This window comes from Protopterus annectens, chromosome 14.part0, assembly GCF_019279795.1.
Source record: "Protopterus annectens isolate FY-2018-M chromosome 14.part0, PAN1.0, whole genome shotgun sequence".
NCBI classification, from domain to species: Eukaryota; Metazoa; Chordata; order Ceratodontiformes; family Protopteridae; genus Protopterus; species Protopterus annectens.
In genome coordinates, this window is record NC_056748.1 from 609,260,558 (window position 1) to 609,281,401 (window position 20,844).

General features: G+C 41.3%; 1 protein-coding gene across 3 annotated transcripts in view; it reads left to right on the top strand.

Annotated features, from left to right (window-relative positions):
- The window catches only part of LOC122789133 (WASH complex subunit 2A-like), a 2,558,205-nt gene that overhangs the window by 902,933 nt on the left and 1,634,428 nt on the right, over positions 1–20,844 (top strand). For all 3 annotated transcript variants that reach the window (XM_044056354.1, XM_044056357.1, XM_044056356.1), the window contains exon 14: positions 7,535–7,594. In XM_044056354.1, coding sequence (XP_043912289.1) covers positions 7,535–7,594 — 60 coding nt within the window. The remainder of the gene's footprint in view (positions 1–7,534; positions 7,595–20,844) is intronic.

Consider the following 20,844-nt stretch of genomic DNA (forward strand, 5'->3'; position numbering starts at 1 on the left):
TGGATCTGAACTCCTTCTCTGAAACCTACTTTTTTCTCCAGGGCCATTTAGCCCCAGGTTGCATTCACCAGTACTCCAGCACAAGCTACCATCAAGACCTGCATCTGTAGCTTATTCATCAAGGTCTGATTGATCCACTAGAAGCCTTACTGAGGTGGAGGTTGATTGGATGATGAGAAAAGTTTTGAGGTCACAGACTCAGCTGGGGGTCTTTCCGGCACCCTCTCCTGGGGTGTGGGCTTGGAATGGGCCCTTTCAACCCCATCTTGCCTCATTCCGACACAAAACTTTCCCGGAGATGACACCCATGGGTCTGAACCCTTCTACCTCACCATTGGACCAAATAGCCCTGGAGTCTTCAAGTTTGACTTTGTCCCTTACTCTTTCAAAGCCAATGCTTTTGGGTCAAGAAGAGTCCTGGAGCTGAGGCATCAGGGTCAGAACTCCAACAGAGGAGTCAACTTTTAAATTTTTGGAGCCATTCCTCCCTGTCAGTGCTTCAGCACTAGACAGCTTGGCTCCGAGGGCCTCCTCTGAACCGACCTTTCATGGAATCTAGAAATCTCCCGAGTTAGCTGACAGAGGTAGTTTCTTCTTGACTCCAATAGCGGAGTCTGTTTTTGAGGCTGTGGAAAGGGCCTTGGCCAGGCCAAAGACACAGGTGAGGTGCATCCACTGAGTTTGGATCCATTAAGACTCTGAATGGATCCTGTGCCTCATTCTTCTCATTTGAGTTGACATGGACAGACAGACTCATTTAGTTTCAAGGCAGCTCAACATTCGAGCTCTCCCTGTGTTTCGGGCATATTTCCTTCAGGACTCCTGAGTCATGTTCCATGAAAGCGGACATGTAAACGGAAGCACATAGACTCTGCTCCTGAGTCTGCCACTGAAGACATGGATTTAGCTGAGGGGAAAGGATCGAAGACTCCTGATACACCACCTGATCAGTTGGAATCCTCAGTAACAGAAATATTAAAGTTACTAAGCAAGAGTCATTCATCTGGTCCCCCAGACCATTTAGGATCTGGAGTCTGTTCCAGGTTGCATTTAGTTCCAGAGAACACATGGGACCTCAGACCAGTTTTGGATCATCTCAGCCACCTTAAAATATGTCAGTCAGACAAAGTTCCAGGTGGTCACAGTACAGTCCATACCATCTGTATTGAGGAAGGACAATTGGATGTGCTCTGTCGATCTCCAGGAAGCCTTCTGACAAGTCAAGATCCAAAGGCAGTCCAGGAGATGCCTCCATTTATAGCGGAGAACCAGTTACCATCAATTCAGAGTACTGGCATTCTGTCACTTCATAGTCCCTTGGGTATTTACCAGGGTTATGGCAGTTGTAGCAGCTCATGTACAGGGATCCAAGTCTTCCCATAATTAGATTATTAGCTCCTAGCTGCTTCCTCCAAGGATCTGCTATTGTAACACCCGACATTCCTTGACATTCCTTCTCAGTCTTGCAGACCAACTGGGGATAACAGTCAACCACTTGATGAGCACACTGCCACCCACACAGAAATAGAATTTGTAGGATGCCAGATAGACAGGATTCAACAAATTGCAAACTTCCCAATTGCAAGAGCTTGATTAAGACAAAGTAGCCTGTCAAGTGATTCAACATTTCTGCTCACAGACAAGACTGATTCTCCAACTTTTAGGTCTAATGGCTTCTACTATTACATTAGTCTTATTAGCAAGATATCACATGGGAGTACTACAATGGACACTGTCCAATGGTCACAGAGACTTAATCCCCCTCACACCAGAATCCAACTTACTCAAGTATACAAAAAACATGTGTTGGTGGATCACTTTTCCAACAGTAGTAAAACGACAGACCCTTTTTCCTACTGGTTCCCCAGGCCGCAGTCACCACAGATGCTTCACTTCTGGGGGAGGGGTGAAATTTTTGTGGGGAAAGACTGTCCAAAGGTCTTGGTCATCAGCGGAGGCCAAACTTCACATCATTGTCTTGGATATGAGAGCAATCCTCCTAGTGTTGCAGGCTTTTCAGGACTTCCTATCCAAGGGTGAGATTTCCATCCAGACAGACAGCATCAGCGGGTATGGTACATCAACAAACAGGGTGAAACATGTTCATATTCTGTTTGCCAGGAGGCAGCATGAGTCTGGCAATGAGTGAAGTCTTCCCACCACTTTCTGGTAGCAGTGCGCATTCCTGGATGTCAAATATACCAGCTGACAGGTTGAGCGGGAGTATCCTATTACTTCACGAGTGGTGTCTCAAACAAACTGATGACAGAGGCCTTCAGTCACTGGGGCCAATTTTGCTGTGATCTTTTTTGCTTTCTACCTAAACAACAAATGCAGCAGTTATTTTGTCATCATCCCTCCATTGTGACAGTCACCAAGAGATGCTGTAGTGCACATTTATCTCCCAGCTCTTCTTTATTCCTTTCCACCGATTCCTCTTCTCACAAAATTCATTCAGAAAGCTGCAAGATGCAAGACTGAAGTAATCCTCATTGGCTTGGCTTCAGCAGGTATGGTTCCCACTTCCTTTGGCTTTGGTGACTGTGCATATCATGGGTACTGAATCCCATTCAGGATCTACTCAGTCACATATCAGGGATGTCTCTATTGGACCTTTGGACCCTAAAATTAACTACATGGTTTCTGCAGTTCTAACGATAGCCAGAGATACCAGGCTTTCCCCTCCTGAAGTCCATATAATTTCTTATTCTCAAAAAGAATCAACCAACAAGACTTTGAAGACCAAATGGAAAAGATTGTGTTTTTGGACGTCCTTGAAAGGTTTGGACTCATTCTCAGTCTCTCTTCTAGAAATACTGACATTTCTTTCCAAAGTTTTTCTGCAAGGTTTTAGTTACTCTACCGTAAAAGTCCAAATGGCCGCTATCTCATATTTTCACATAGGACATAAGGATTCATCTATTGCATTGCTTAGAGTAGCCAAAGCTTTCCTTAAGGGAACTTTCTTTTTGAGACCTCCATTTCGAGATCCAGTCCCACCATGGGATATCACAGTTTTCTTTAATCATGGACTCAAAAACCTTTTGAATCTGCAACATTAGCTCATTTAAATTTTTTTTTTCTTGGAAGACTATTTTTCCGATTGCCATCACTTTGGAAAGATGAGTTTCAGAGCTGCAGGATTTCTCATGCAAGCCACCCTTTCTTATATTCCACAAAGATAGAATTTCACTAAGAACAAATCTTTCCTTTCTTCCAAAGGTGACTTCTCAAACAAATTTAAATCAACACATTGACTTGTCTGTATTTTTATAAAATTTTTGTTTTTCCAAAGGTGAACACATCCTTCATACCTTAGATGTCCACAGACCAGTGAGATTTCAGTTGCATCTCCCAAAAGACATCAGGAAATCAGAACAGTTATTTGTCTCTTTCCAAAATAAAAATAGAACAGGTATCAAGTCACTATATCTAAGTGGCTGGCAGATTGCATTTCCTTTGTTTACAGAACACGTGGGTTATCTTTGCATTCAAAGCCTAAGGCTCACTCCACAAGAGCAATGGACCACCTCGGCAGCTTTTGCAAAAAGAGTTCCTATCAGTGACAGTGCAGCAGCAACTTGGTTTAAATGCTCACATTTTTTGTATCTCATTATAAACTGGATGTGCAGTCCATAGCATCCTTTGGTTCTGCCATTCTCAGGAATGGCCTTTATTGAGTCCACCCAGGCCCTTTTTAGGCAGCTTGGGAATATTTATCGAACATTGAATTGGACGAAAATAGATAACATTAGGTAAGAAAGTTACATACTTACAAAATTGATTGATCCGTGTTGTCCCATTTTCATCTGGTTCAATATCCCTCCCACATCCAAACTGCCATTACACGTCTTCTTGGGCTCAGATAGACCTTGACTAAGATCCAGTCTGTTTATTCCACATCATCCTTTATACTGTGGAATATTTGTGGTTGTATACTGTCAGTGTATTGTACATTTATACTTGTGCATTGTAATGTTTGCATTGCTTCTGGCATGTCAACTATCACATTATTTGTCTTTAAGATTTAGACACTATGCTTTAAACATCACATTTCACAACATTATATTGTATAATGTACTGGCATATATTGATATGATTATTATGTAATCCACAGGCAGCACTTCAAGTAAAGAAACTTCAATAGCTTCTGTGTAATCTTGAGCGCAGAAACTGTCTGCAGTATCAGTACTGTAATGCAAATCATCTTGTAGATAATATGTAACAAACTTGGCATTTGTAGTGGCTTAGTGGTTAAAGTTGCCATCTCCAGTTTCCATCCTATGGGTTTAATTTCTGAACCCCTCCCCAAGTTACCTCTTTTTAGAGTTCTTATGTTTTTTTTTGTCCTTGTGGGTTTTCTATGGGTGATTTAGTTTCCTTTCACCTTTCAAAACATGTCAGTCAGTTGCATTGCTGAACTGTGTGTTAATTATCTCTCTCTCCCTCTTTCATTTATTTATGTATTGCTTTTGTTAACTTGGGTAGTCTATCTGGGCTGTGGTAGCTCATTTTAAGTATAGGCCTGGGGAGAAAAACTTAATTTGCAAAACAGGCACTTTTATACAATAGAGGAAAATGTAAATCCAAAGTTATAGCATGGACGTACAATAACTGCAAGGCAGCTATAATAAAGAAAATATGCAGTCAGTAAAATACAGACATTATGTATTAATGCAAGCCATATTAACGTATACAGTGAGGTTTAACATGTCAAATTACAAATTTACATTTTTGGGATTGAGAAATAAGAGAGAGGAGGTGTGAAAGTTACAAATAGAAGCAGAGAGGAAGTGAGGAAGGGTGAGATCTGTGTATATTTAGTAGGTGATGTAGAGAAAAATAAAGTTGTAATGAAGATGAGGTAACTGTAGAAGGTAGTAATTAGGAGTTGGAATTTTGCTGGTGAAAAAACTTCTCAGGAGTAAGTAGAGACAGTAGAATTGGCAGGAAGGGAGTAGGAATAGATGGCAGCAGGAAATTTAAATTGAGAATTTTCTTTGAGGTATGTAGGGGGTGTAATGTAGGTTTCTAAGGGCCATGGTAGTCTAATCTGGAGAGATGCAAGAGCAGGGCCAGATGTTTTTGAAGTGTTGTTTTAATACGGTTTTGAATCTGGATAGTTTGATTTGTTGTCTGATGGTCAAGATAGAATTCCAGATTTTGCAGATATAATTTGTGAACAAGGACAGACCAGCAGTGTTGTGGGTTTTAGCTAGGATTAATAGGGACTTGTCTACAGAGTGGAGTGATCATGCAGGGTCCTCACTCCCTGGCTGCCAAGAATTTTACTGTAAGGTTTGTAAGATCAACTTTTCAGTTACCTGGGAGAAGCCATGTAGTGAACGATATGTCTGGGATTGCTGAAATGTAGCTAAAAGGGTGTTCAGTGAGGTTCCTAGCACTTAGTTTATATGGCAACTTTTTACACTAGCCAGGGCTCAAAGGAGTGCAGTGCAAAACCAGCACTGTTTTTTGTAGCTTAGGCTCATAGAAGTGCTAGGCTAGCTGCTGTTGTGGGTCACTTTAAGCCTAGCCAATTTCCCATTCAAAGGTGGGAATCAAACCCTGTACCTTGGGTCTTTGAGGTAAACACCTTAGCCATTATAACACCCCCCAACCCACCCACCCACTGGTGATAAAATTTCTGATAAGGAATAAAAAAAAAACAAGGGGGGTAAAATGAAAACATTACCTAACATTAAAATAACCTCTCCTCACAGAGCTGCTGTAATGTTGAGCATTACAGCACAGGAAGGGAGAGATCCATTATAGCATGAAAAACTCAGCATTCTTAAAATAAAACAAATATGTATGTAATAGTTAAAGAATTAGGCAAACCAAGAAGTGCCTTAGTATACCAGACCGTTGACTAAGAAAGAAGTTGGAAAGATTAAGTTCATATGGACACATTACAGCTAAATAATGGATAAATATTTTTTAAGGAAAAAATTAAGAATTGTTGAAAATATGCAGTGTGCTGAGAAAATTACATAGTGCAAAGTATTATAATAAATGCAGGTGAACAAAAGCAACCATTTCAAAAAAATACTGATTGTTTCAGATCACCAGTATACAACTAGAACTCCACAGCCAATTTAAAATACCTGCAAATCAAACCACTGCACCATAGCCATATGAAAAAAATCAAGCCCACATTCTTATAAACAAATTTAGTCAAACAAGTCCTAGTTCAGTCAACAAGAAGTATCAGCTTTACTAAAAAAAAATACTAAAAAGACACAGCTTCAGCTTTTTCAACAACTAAAAAAGTTCTTTCCAGCCTCTGTATATAGAGGCCTATAATTATCTGTTAGGGATAACATCTCCACTGAGACTAAAACAGCATAGGAATTGCCATCGGAACAAAGTCTGGTGCACTGTTTTAAGATTTTCAGTCTGTGAACACTCCCTCATCTTCATAACTTTCTTATAAATGGCAAATATCCACAGCAGCCCCAGAGAACAGGAAGATGTGGATGGCAAGGCTACAGTGTAACTGTTTAAAAGCAGTACTTCTTCACTCAGTAAAACTGCAGCCAGGAATCTGCAGTACCATAGCCACACTTGCAAATAAGTTCTAAAATCAAATAGTTCTGCAGGTCACAGATAAAAATCCCTTTAAAACTAGATTTAATCTTGGCAGATTGCAAATGATAGCCTGTTGATGTCCAAGTTTTGTCTATTGGCATCCATCTGCCACCCTCTTGAAACACTGGCTAAGGTGAGTTGAAAGTAATGTCAGAAGAATTGTTTGGCGAGAGAGTACATCTCGCAGGGGATACTGCTGCTGTAGAACAGGTGGCTTATCCACATAAAGTTTATCTCTGTCTATATTCATGCACAGCTTGCATCTATGCATACCACCCCCTGTACAGAGACCGCTCTTAAATGTTATGTCCCATCCATGAGTCCCCTCAAATTATTTATGATGTGATCCCAGTTATTCTAATTAGGGGTAATATGCAATTATCGACCATGAGATTGGTGAGGCCAATCTCTAACCAGATGGGATAGGTTAATTTTAACACAAAAAGGGAAATTGGCTAGGCTTAAAATGGCCTGCAAAGGCAGCTAGCCTAGTACTTGCCTATCAAGCTTGTAGCACAATTAAAAGGACTTGTAAGTTATAAATAGATTACTTTCATGTGTACTTTATTTTAAAGCACTTACCTTCTTTTCTCATTTTAGACACATTTCTCTAACTTTTGGGGTGTTTTAAATGCCTTATTTGTGAAGCTTTTTTTGTTAAAATTGTTGAATTCAACACAGAAATTTCTTTCAGAGATGACCTTTTTAGCTCATTAGATTGTTCATGTGTTAGAAAATGGATACTTTCCAGGTGAAGGTGTAGAAAGATGTATTTTATTTTACTGAGCAATTTAAATTTAGCTTTGAAAGTTGATGCGCACTACTTGGTCTTAAGGAGCCTTTGAAAGTACATGTTCTATGTTTAAAAAAGTTTTATATGTATTAGTTTGGTATTGTCCAAAACACATGCATTATCAGTGATAAATTTGTTGTTATTTTATAGAACATCTAGTGACCAAATCTGCAAAAAAAGTACCTGTTGGAGCTGTCAGCATTTTCCCAGGTAAGATAGGACATTTATAAGCTATGTTAAGTTGAGAAGAATTTTAAAGTCTCATCCTGTCAGACGTCTTTAATTTGCAGAAGGGAGAGTAACATTGAAGCATACCTCTCAACTCTCCAGATTTTCTCAGAATGTCCAGATTTTTGTCTTATATTTTTGGTCTGTTCCTCATAAAATCTGTAGTTTTCTGGCAAATCACTGATGATTGAAGTAAATAAATAATGTCCCACGTCTGAGTTTCAGATTTTACAGTCTTCAAAAACATGCTTGCTAATGCAAAACCTGTTAAGTCTAGAAACTTTCTACATTTATAACAGCAATATTTACAGTGTGCCCCTATTTTTGGGCCTTTGTCCCCCCATTAATTTTGGGCTTTGTCCAGATTTTTTGCCTTAAGAGGATGAGAGATGTGCTGTGGAGGAGCACAAAGAGTTTGGAAATATTTGCAGCTTTCCTTTTGCTTGAAATTCATTCACAGAGCAGGTGCCCTAAATGCATGTTATATAGGAAACTGTATAAAGTGAAAATACAAGCGATGTTGCTATAACGATGGTGAGTGATGGGTGTGGATTTTACTTACAGGATTTAATTATGGTGATGTGGGGTAGAATGTCTACAGTTAAGTGAGTATGCAAAGGAAGGTGCAGTATGTTATGAAGTTAGTGGCATCTCAGATTGGGATGAAAGCTTATTATGATACTGTGAAAATACTGTGAACTTAGAAGTTTAAATTCTGTAATCATTTACCTTGTAGTAGAAGTATCATATCTTGAAGCTCATGGATGAAGAGGTAATGAACCTTAATGATGTGGTACAGGTAGTGTTGCAGTATTTAGAAGTAAATATGGGGTCCATGGTCTTGAAACTGAAATAAAACCACTAAGCGACTAGAAATTATACAAGTGCAGGTATTTAAAATTTATTGAAAGTAATGTTAGAAGATGTGATACTAGTCTGTCCTTCAAGTTCTGGAGCTACACCAGGGATAGTGTGTGCATCTTATGAGTTGTATAAACGAAGAAACACTCGGTAAGGTATTCCCAGGAGCTAACTCAACAGTTTCCTAATCTAAGTATAAATATTTGCTAACTCAGCAGTGCCCTGAATGAAGTATGATTATTTGGACATTATACTTTGGCTCTACAGGAATGATTGTAAATGTAGACTATTGAGTTTATAGAAAATTGTTTGCAAAATTATGACAACTTTTGTACACATGCATCTAAAATTATCAGTTCATTTAAATGAACAAGAGAGTTCACTAAAATACCTGTCTGACAAACCTGTCTTTTTAGAGTCTAGGTATGACTCAGTAAAGTTGTATATTTTTTCTTATCTTCTTAGGCTTCAAATTATTCTAACTGCAATGCTTTCAAAGTGACTGTTTTCATTTTATGTTTTTTATGGTGCAGACAAGAGCTGACCTACCAAAATAAACATGCTGTATGTTAACATTGAATTTGAGCAGAGTCTGACAAATGTAGACTTGAAAACTGCAAGTTACTTATTTCTGCTTATCTGTACTATGTGACCACAACCATGCAGCAAGGTTCTCAGCACTTGTAAAAAGGTTGGTTGGTGGGTTCATACTTATGAAAGATACCAGAAAATAAATATTGTCAGTAGGATGGCTCCTCCTTGCAATATTCATCATTGTGGGAGTGCCATTCTCAGTGATGTTTCTTCTGAGGAATGGTATCAACAAAAGTTAGACTCACTGGCTCCATGTCATAGAGTGAGGAAGCCTTGACTGCAGCCCATGTGACCCAGGTTCAAGTAGTAACTCAAACATTGGAGGAACTGTCAGGATAGGAGTGTAATGATGTGGGTGTAGTGCACATTTTGGGGCTTGGATCCTGACAGTAGATATCAAGTGGAGACTAGGAATCTGCCTGGATGTATCTGGCTTACAAGGGAGGTAGGCTGTTAAGGATGTACTTGTGTTAGTGAATGATATCGCCTTTTTGTCATTGAGTGTCTACCCCCTTGGGCATATGCTGAGATGTGTACAAGTATTTAAGGCAAAAATTAATTAAAATCCAGATGGGCACTTGCACTTCCAGCTGAGGCATGAGCTGAGGGATTTTTGCCCCCCCCTCCCAAAAAAAAAAAAAAAAAAAGTTGCTTAAAAGTTAACTTTTTTGAGCACTGTTCACCCTAAGGGAAGATGAGAAGAATAATACTCTGATATTGGTCATTTTGGTGCCTCACGTGACTGGAAAAGAAGATTAAGAAGCTCTGCATTAATCATCTGGCTTTCACCCTTCAGCACATGATGACATAGTTAAAGCAATACCTGTGGATAAGTGCTTGCAGAGAGAATTTAAACAACAGAAATGGACACAAATCTGAAAAGAATGAGATAGGAGATGTAAAAGATCTCTTCTGCCCTTATGGAATATGTGCAAAGAACTATCAAAGGTTTCAGGATCTTGAAAGGAGTGTGTCTGCTCATTCTGATTATCTCTGAGCACTTGTGGGATATTCAAAATCTGCAGTAGCAGTTAGCCAAAACAGATGCACAGCTAGACTTGACCAAAGAGCAGATGGTAGATAGATGGAGGATAGGGTCAGATGGAAGAAAATCTGCATTTCACGTGTGTCTGAGAACTTAGAGGGTACTAACTGTGTGAAATATATTTAGGAAAGGCTAGCTGAATGGCTTGTACTTGCCTTGCATAAAGCTGATAATAGTGTCCGCAGACTTTACCTTCCTCATACCCTGAAAGAGAAAATGCGAAGACTGATATTTGTTAGAGTTGTGGATGTACTCTTTTTAAAGGAGAAGATTTTATCAAGACTCTGGGCTCTGGTAAGTTCTTAAGTGTTTGTTACAACTGTGTATGAATTCTGAACTGAAACCAGGATGAGGAAGTCCTTGTTTCACTCCACAATTAAGCTGTACCATATAAATGGGTAGAAATTCAGACTTAATTAACCTATGGCACTTTGGGTGTTCCTGCCATCAGATCCAGTTTCAGAGGAGGCTGTAGTGAAACTGCAGAAGCTATTTGCTTGTCTCTTGCAGTTCACTTACAGAAACACGTGAGGGAAGTAACACAGGCAAGCAACTGGCACCAGGGTCCACTCTTTCCCTCAATTTAGGAAAAGGCTAATGGATAAGTAGAGACTTGCCCAAAAAGTTGCTGGAGCAGCTCCAATGACAATTAGACAAATAATTAAATATTTGTACACTGTGGTTTAATGGTTGTTTTTTGTATTACAGTAAACTCTGTTAACCAGTACCTTTGGGGATTGGTGGATGCTGGATAACTGTAGATGTTATGTGATCCTATCTCGCCTACATTCTGAATGATGGGTTCGGAGCCGATCCCTCGGCTCCGACTCGGCACGCTTATGCCAAAGAGCGAAGTCTCTTATTGGCTGAGCTTACTATATCCCAGGATGCACCACTGCCAGTCCCCCAGATCTCGTTTGCCGCTTCCCTGCAAAGACGTGGTCTCGAGCTGGCTGGGCTGAGTAGCTTTTATTAACTACTTTTTCTGTCAGTTTTTTGCTCTTTTATATCACAAAAGCCGTTTTAACGGCTATCGCTGCCTTTGTGTACGTTTGAGTTGTGAAATTTGTTGTGTGTGATTGGGTTGAGTTTGTTTCGGCCCCCCCTTACAATCCAGGGCCTTTTCGGTCAACCTTTGTAACTGAAGCTTTTAGTGGTTTAAAGTTCCCGGTCATTACAGCTAAGGTTGTGTTTTACACTATTACTGTAAGCCTTGGGTTTTTTTTTTTTGTCACAAGAGAATCTATAGTTGTGAAATTTCCTGTCAGAAATTGTTTAACATCATGTCTCAAACCCCTAGGCCTTCGGGCTTTAAAAAATGTTCTAAATGTGCTTTTAAGATGTCTGTTACTGATGACCATCTACTTTGTGTATATTGTTTAGGGGCAAAGCACTTGCAGGAGTCATGCAGCGTATGTCACGCTTTTTCCTCAAGGGTCCTCCAGGAGAGGAAAAATAAATTGATTCTCAAGGGGTTAATTAAACCCTCTTTTGAAGAAGCCTTGTCTTCCTCTCCGGCTCCTGCCAAAAAGAAAAGGGCTTCGGTTCCGACCAGTCCGTCGGATCCGACTGCCAAGAGACCTAGGCAGGCCTCTCCTTCGGCTCCAAAGACTTCGGAGCCGAGGTCGGAACGGTCTGCCTCGATGCCTCCAGTATCGACTCCTCGGGCTTCGGAGCCGATGGCTGGGGCATCGAGAGGCGGGTCACCTTCGTCGGCTCCACTGCTCGGAGCCGACAAGGGTCGCCCGCCAGACACTTCCTCCTCGGCGCGAAGTCTACCTCGGCACCGATGGAATCTGGTGTGTGTTTCCTCGGCGCCGATTCTCATCGAGTCGCCTCGAGCCGGTCCCCTAGTCCCTTGGGGCCGAGGAGAGGTCTTCTCGAACCCGTTCTGTTTCCTCTCGGTCTTGAGAATGTCGGATTCTGATATAGACAGGGTGCTCCAAAGACTGTTCCAGTCCCCAGTCTTCCAAAAATTTGTTTCGGTTCCGACCCAGTTGGCTTCGGAGCCGATGACCATGACCCACCCCATTGCCATTCCTCCTCCGACTGCTTCGCCTCCCTCGGAGCAGGTGCTCTTGAGCCGGTGGAGATCTCAGGGTCGGCTCCGACCCTTACTCCAACCCGGGCCCTCGGGTCCGAGTTTGGTACGTGGACTTCTTCGGCTGGACCCGAGGGTGATGTTTCGGGACCTATGCTTTCGGTTCGGAGCCTCCCTGTCGGTGCTTGGCTGGGACTTCCGTCTACCATCATGGCTCGGAGACCGGACACTCCCAGGATTCTGGGGTCCGGCTTTCAGGGCCATGAGGAGTGCCTTGGCCAAATCCTCTTCGCCATCTCTCCGGTTTTACCAGCACCTTCCTGGGCGTGGAGACTGGGTCTTTGGCAGTTCCCTGTCCGTAGCCAGCGGAGCCCGAGGCCTGAGGTTACCCCCAGTGGGGTTCCCTCCTCCTGAGGGTTCTTCGGAGTTGTCTTCAGAGGAACCCCAAGGAAGAGATCGTGCAAGAGGAAGCACGTGGACTCCCCCGAGTCTATTACATCGGACACTGATATGGATGATGCGGAGGGGTCCCCTAAGTCGTCCTCGGATGATGTCTCTTTTGCAGACATCTTAGAGATCCTCAAACAACGAGGCGGCTGGATATCCAAACCCCCCTCTGCGGACGAATCAGTGCTCCTCAAGGCCTTTGGATCTCAGCCCTGCGCCTCCTGGGTGTGTCCGACCTTCGACGAGCTTCTGGATTTAGTTTGTCGAAGGGCGTGGGAACATCCGGATACCGTGGAACCAGTCCCTTCTCGTCCAAACAAATTTTTATCTGCTCCCCCCGAGAAGGAGTTCCTTACTAAAGGCGTGGCTGTAGATGCCATGGTGGTGGCATCTGCTACACAACAGGACGTGGCAGAGGCTTCAACGTCCATCCATCCTCCTAATAAGGAGTCTAGGAGTATGGATAGGTACGGGAAGCGCACCCTGACTTCAGCGGCCTTTACCTTAAGGTCTCTGAATTATTTGGCACATTTTACCAGGCTTCAGAGGGATCTGGTCAAGGAGTTGTCAGATTCCCTCTCGGGTAACCTACCTGAGCAGCTAGCCCAGTCCGTTAGCTCTCAGTTGGCTATCCTTACGTCAATTGCTAACTCGTCCATGAGGCTCATTTCCTATGCGGCCGAAGGGGCGGGTAGAGCGGCAGGCACAGGCGTGGCTCTCGAGACAAGCCTGGCTCCGCTTGTGTCAGTTCATGGAGGCCTTCAAGTCTTCCTTCGCCGACGCTCCCTTTGATGGGTCCTCATTGTTTGGACCCAAGGTGAAAGACACCCTTACCCGCTGTGAGCAAGAGGGAAAAACGTTATCTGCCGTAGGGGCCCGTTATTCCACTCCCTTTCGGCCTTACCCCAAGGCCAAAGGAGGGGGGAAAATGTGGTTCCGAAAATCTCGCAAGTTTTTCTCCCAACAGCAGGAAGATTCCCGTCCAGAGGCAGAGGGCGGGGAAATTTTTCAGGGAGACGCCGTCCCAGAGGCGGCAGAGGGCCCCGCAATTCTGGAGACCGCGAGTCCTTTCGTGGCTCTTCAGCCTCCCACACGTCATGAGGGATTGCCCGGCTGTGCTGCTCCGGAGCCAGTCGGGTGTCGTTTTGCCAAGCACCTAAAAGCCTGGGAGTCAATCACTCAGGACAGATGGGTGCTTCGGATCATTGCCGGAGGTTACACCATCCCATTCACATTCTCGCCCCCACCGTCCAAAAGAATCCCGGACCCACCACCCAGTCAAAGGGAAATGGCAGCCGCAGAAGCTTTAAAGCTGCTAGAAAAAGGAGTCATCCAACCGGTCCCCACAGACCAGATCGGATCAGGAAATTACTCCAGGTTCTTTTTAGTGCCAAAAAAGACAGGGGACTTGAGACCAATATTGGATCTCAGCAGACTGAACCAATCCGTCACGAAATCCAAATTCCGAATGGTCACGTTACAATCCATTCTCCCATTGTTGGAGAAGGATGTTTGGATGTGCTCCATAGACCTCAAGGACGCCTATTATCACATACCGATACATCAGGCGTCCAGAAGGTATCTGCGCTTCAGCCTGGGAGTCAGTCATTACCAATTTTGCGCTCTGCCCTTTGGTCTCACCACAGCCCCCAGGGTGTTCACCAAGTGTTTGGCAGTAGTGACGGCTCACCTGAGAAGTCTTGGATTCCAAGTGTTTCCCTATCTGGACGACTGGCTCCTGACTGCCACCACCAGGCATCTACTAATGGACAACCTCAAAGCCACCATCTCCCTGGGTGTTACCTTGGGGATTACATTCAATTGGTCAAAGTCTGTCTTGCTGCCCTCTCAACGCATAAAGTTCATAGGAGCAGAGATAGACTCAAGATTGATGCGCGTCTTTCTTCCTGCCGAAAGGATCCAAACTTTACAGGGCCAAGTTCAAGCTCTGATCTCGAGATCCAAAGCCCCAGCCAGGATGGTCCTACAGGTTCTAGGCTCAATGTCTGCCACGGTACTTTTAGTTCCTCTAGCAAGGTTACACATGAGGATTCTTCAGTGGCTCTTGTCAACTCAATGGTCCTTTCAGGATCTTCCCCTCAATCACCACATCATGATTACGGAAGTATGCAAAAGGGACCTTCGCTGGTGGCTTCAAACATCCAACTTGGATCAGGGAAAACCCTTTGTTCTCCCCCCTCCAGTGGTTACCCTGACGACAGATGCCTCCCAGATAGGGTGGGGGGGGCATTGTCTGGGCAGGCTAGTTCAGGGCTCCTGGCTTCCGGACGAAGCTCTTCTCCACATCAACGTGTTGGAAATGAGGGCTGTACTTCTATCCCTACAGGCCTTACACAAGTTTCTTCCTCAGGGCATCATCGCCATCCACACAGATAACATGTCGGTGGTTTGGTATCTGAACAAACAAGGAGGGACCAGATCGTATCCCCTTTGCAGAGAGGCCATGAGAGTGTGGGAATGGGCTGTAGCTACCAACCGCTTCTTGGTAGCGACCCACATCCGGGAAAGTCAAATATATTGGCGGACAAATTAAGCAGGACAATTCTCTCTCCTCACGAATGGTCTCTAAACCGCACAGTAGCAGCCCAGGTTTTCAAGAGATGGGGGACGCCATGCTGCGACCTATTTGCAACTCCACAAAACACCAAGTGCCAAAGGTTCTTCTCCTTGATTCCACATCAGGAAGTACCAGCCATGGATGCTCTAGCACAACCTTGGCCAACAGGGCTACTTTATGCCTTTCCTCCAATACCACTCCTTCCCAAAGTTATTCAAAAAGCTTCTCAACTAGGGTCTTCAATGATTCTGATTGCCCCATACTGGCCTCGTCAGATATGGTTTCCTTACCTAAAAAAGCATGCAGTGGACGATCCGTGGACCTTAGACCTGATCCCGGATTTGCTAATCCATCAGTCGGGACATTGGCATCAGTCCCTTCAATCTCTGAAATTGACAGCTTGGCTCCTCCACTTCCAACCTTAGTTAGAAGTCACACACTAGACCCGGAAGTTGTTCACATTTTATATTCGCCCACAAACCCACCACTAACAAATTGTACCTCAGTAAGTGGAAGAGGTTTGCTATCTGGGCTCAACTCAAGGGCTTAGACCCTATCACTGCTCCTGTCCCAGAGGTTTTGAAATTCTTAACATCCCTGTTTAATCAGGGATCTTCTGTCTCAACTATTAAAGTTCAACTAGCTGCTATCTCTAAGTTCCATGAATCCACGGATCCTCCTTTGATGAGCAGCAGACTATGCAAAACATTCATTAAAGGTGCGAGTCTGTTAAGACCACCAGTTTTTCATCCTGCACCTCCGTGGGATCTTGATTTGGTGCTTCGCATTAACATCCCCTTTTGAACCGGCTGCTACATGAATTAAAATATCTGTCTTGGAAAACGGCATTCTTAGTGGCTATTACTTGCAAGAAGAGTCTCAGAGCTTCAAGCCCTGTCTATTAAACCACCGTATTTGATTTTCCACAAAGATAGAGTATCACTCAGGCCTAATCCATCCTTTGTTCCAAAGGTCTGCTCTAGTTTCTGTCTTCAACAATCTCTAGAACTACCAGTTTTCTTTCCGAAATTCTCTAATGAAGCAGAATACACTCTCCATAAATTGGATGTTCACAGGCAATTACGTTTTTATTTAGACAGGACTCAGCAACTTCGTAAGTCAGACCAGTTGTTTGTGTCCTTCTCAGATAATAAATTGGGCCAAACCATCACAAAGCTACAATCTCAAAATGGATCAGAGATTGCATAACTCAGGCCTATTCTTCTTGAATAAACATCTTACATCATCTATCAAAGCTCATTCTACCAGAGCTATGGCTACTTCTATAGCCTTTCATTCCAAGCTCGCTATATCGGAAATTTGTGCTGCGGCTACTTGGTCCAACCCGCACACTTTCATTTCCCACTACAAATTGGATGTGGCATCTAAAGGACGAGCATCATTTGGTTCCACGGTACTCAGGAGTGTTTTCCAGTGAGCCACCCAGGATTCAGGTGCTAGGACGCTGTCCCATCATTCAGAATGTAGGCGAGATAGGATCACATAACATCTTTTAGTTATGTACTCACCATAACTTCAGATGTTTGGGATCCATCTCACTACATTCCTGATACCCACCCGCCTTCCCCTGCCTTGCAGATCAGAAGAGATGGAACGGTTTTGAGCTCCACTGTTTTTATCTTGTTTCATCTGACGATGTTATATAAGCAGGGTATGCATGTGTGCATGTATGCGGACAAACTAGATCTGGGGGACTGGCAGTGGTGCATCCTGGGATATAGTAAGCTCAGCCAATAAGAGACTTCGCTCTTTGGCATAAGCGTGCCGAGTCGGAGCCGAGGGATCGGCTCCGAACCCATCATTCAGAATGTAGGCGAGATGGATCCCAAACATCTGAAGTTATGGTGAGTACATAACTAAAAGTTTATGGTTGCTTGAGAGTTACTGTTAAAAATAGGCCTGACTAATACTGTAAACTATACTGTTTGTTTGGTTTGACTTGTTCTTAGGTTGGGGAGGGAATTTATTCTTATCTTCCTTTTAACAAAACTAAAAATGTAAGGTATATTTCTGCAGTGTGTGTGTGTGGGGGGGGGGGGGGGGACAAAGTGCAACACTTGAAAATTGTACTGTATTTCTTCGATTTTTTTTTCTGATTGCTTAAGAGTTCTGGTTGCTTGAGTTCCTGTTAACTGAGAGTTTACTGTATTTGATATATGTGAATATAACAAACTTCGGACTCACCACGACCGATATTGAAAAAACTGGTAAAATTTATTAAACGGTAAGCGCTTTCGCGTATCTTAAATACGCTTCCTCAGACCATAAACATTGAAGTAAAACCATAGAGTGATATAGTCAAATACAACTTCATAATTCAATAAAACAATTAATCAATTATAGTCATCAACAAATCAAAAAGCTTCAAAGCTTCTTTTAATAACAGCATGAGTATGCAATGAATGCTAGCTCTTGTCTTCTTTAAAAATACCATTGCTGCTACTACGATGCCTTTAACTAAATGCATTTCATTTAAACTAAACAAAAATGAAAATATTATGCATGCTATTAAATGTAAGACATTATTGCACAAAACATATGCTGAAATTAATTAAGAACTAAATAATTTATATTATATATATATGCTTAAATTGCTTTTAAAGTGTAAATAGACAAATTAATAAAATTTCTAAGTTTAAAACCAAATGGCTATAACTATTACTGTGGAGCCTTTAGCAAAATATATTTCATTTAAATGAACAAAAATAGTATACATATTATTAAATGAAAGGCTATGTTGCATATTTCATGGTTCTGAAGTTGGTTATAAACTAAATAATTTATACAGATAAATATGCACATATACACTTGGTTCAATTTAAAGAAACTAACAACTATAAATATCCTAAAACATGTAAATATGACAAACATCCTATACATATATAAAATATTATGTTATTAAATGTGAACTAAGTAAAAGCCACACTATCTGTATCAAAATTAAAAAAATTTTTAGTTTATTTTATTTTATCTTGAATAATTGCTACAAAGTTATAAACCAGTTCATCTACGTGTATTGAGATAAGACCCGAGTGAAACATATGTATTTAAACCAGGAGAGTAGTGTCCCTTCAATCTAAAAATCCATTTTAGCTAATTTAGTTCTAGAAAATTCATGTAATCACCACCTCTAGCATTTGGTTCAATAATCTGTAACACCCTGAACACAAATGAGTGGTCGGGGAAAAGTATAACATGCTTAGCTAGAGCATTTAATTCATTTTTGTTCTTAATGTCATATAGGTGGTTATAGATTCTACTTTTCAACTTCGTCTTGGTCAAACCTATATAAAACGCTGAGCATAGCTCACATGTAGCTAAATAGATTAGACCCGAGGTTTCACATGTGGCTTGAAATCTAGGACTAAATGAATAGGTCAGCCCTGGATGTGTAAACACTTGTTCTTTTGTTATAAATCTGCAGTAACTGCAATGATTACAAGGATAAGTACCTAATCTATTTCCATAGGAGGCTGTAATTACCTGACCTGTCCCTGACGTGTCACATAGAAGCCTTTTTAAATTCTTATTTCTATATGTGAAGAGAGGAGTTTTACCTACTAACTGTGATGTATGTTCTTCAGTTGTCAGTACTTTCCAGTTATTGCTAATAATTTTTCTGATATTAGAACTATCATTAGTATACGTTATCACAAAACGTATCCTCTCAGAAATATTACTTGAACTCTTTCTAGTATATGAAGGAACATACAGCTTGTATTTAACTGCTATGTTAGAAGCTTCTATCTCACCTAGAACCTGCGCTCTAATGCATTTTACTAAATTAATATCATATCCCCTATCAGCGAAGGTCTTTTCCATTTTATCTGCCTCCATTAGCAGATCAAAGTCGTCTCCACATATTCTCGATAACCTGGTGAACTGACTCTTTATAATGCCGCCAAATACATGGCGTGGATGCATGCTGTCAAACCGTAAGATTGTATTTTTCCAGCATGTCTTCCTATGTAAAGTGGAGGTCAGTTTACCTCCTCTAATATCCAGACAAACGTCTAGAAAATTCACCGAATCAAACAATGTTTCAGCTGTGAATCTAAGGAAACTGGTTGTTGTCTCTAAGTATTCCTTAAATAAATTAAATTCTTCTACCAACCCATCCCATACAACTAAAATATCGTCTACAAAACGTTTGTAAAGCAGGACTTTACTAAATAGATGATGGGTGAAAACATGCTCCCTTTCCCACTGGTACATCACTAGATTGGCGTATGTATTGGCACAAGGGGTGCCCATGGCCACACCTGACTCTTGTAGAAATAGGCACCCCTCGAATGAAAACACATTGTTACATAGCACCAAATCCAGTAGTTGGCAAATAAGAATTTCATTATTCCTATCAATGGAAGGAAAAATTTGCAACACCTCCCTTATTGCTTGTATGCCTTTGTCATTCGGGATGGATGTGAACAGGCTCTGCACATCCATTGTAACCAGTAGATGTTGTCCCTTTACTAACATTTTGTCCATTGAATTTAAAGATTCTAAAAGTTGGTATGTATCCTTTAAGATGCTCGGAGTCTCAGTAACTAAAGGTTTCAATGTATTTTCTAAGTAGATGGAAATATTTTCAGTGGCCCACCTTTCACCAGACACTATAGGTCGCAATGGAGGTGGAAGAACTGCTTTGTGCATCTTAGGTAGGCATTTGATGACTGGAACTTGTGGACATTCATTAAGAAAAAACTCATACAAACTTTTAGATATTTGGCGACACATAAGCAGATCGTACAAAGTATCTTTGATAGCATTAATTATTTCCATTAACTTCCTTTGATCTATTTTCAAATAAATGGTGTCATCATTTAACATATCAAACATAAGAGACTGATAATTGTCTGTGTCAAATAATGCCATACCTCCACCCTTGTCTACTGGTCTTAATGTAATGGAGGAATCATTAGCAAAATTATTTAAAGATAGTTTTTCTTCTCTAGACAAGTTAAAGTATGAACATTTTTTATTACCATTCTGAAAATATTGATAAAATCCCGTTCACACATTTTTATAAATGAATCAATATGTCCTGGTAAAGGCGGAGTAAAAGAACTTTTCTTCTTATAGGGGAAAAATCCGATGTATTACTGTTCTTAGTTTCTGGTGCTTTTATATTAAAGTACAGTTTTAAAGCTATGGCACACCCAAACATACGAAGATCTATTAAAAGATCTGATAAGACACTACCCTGAGAAGGGACAAAAGAAATTATTAATTTGTCTATTTACACTTTAAAAGCAATTTAAGCATATATATATAATATAAATTATTTAGTTCTTAATTAATTTCAGCATATGTTTTGTGCAATAATGTCTTACATTTAATAGCATGCATAATATTTTCATTTTTGTTTAGTTTAAATGAAATGCATTTAGTTAAAGGCATCGTAGTAGCAGCAATGGTATTTTTAAAGAAGACAAGAGCTAGCATTCATTGCATACTCATGCTGTAATTAAAAGAAGCTTTGAAGCTTTTTGATTTGTTGATTACTATAATTGATTAATTGTTTTATTGAATTATGAAGTTGTATTTGACTATATAACTCTATGGTTTTACTTCAATGTTTATGGTCTGAGGAAGTGTATTTAAGATACGCGAAAGCGCTTAACGTTTAATAAATTTTACCAGTT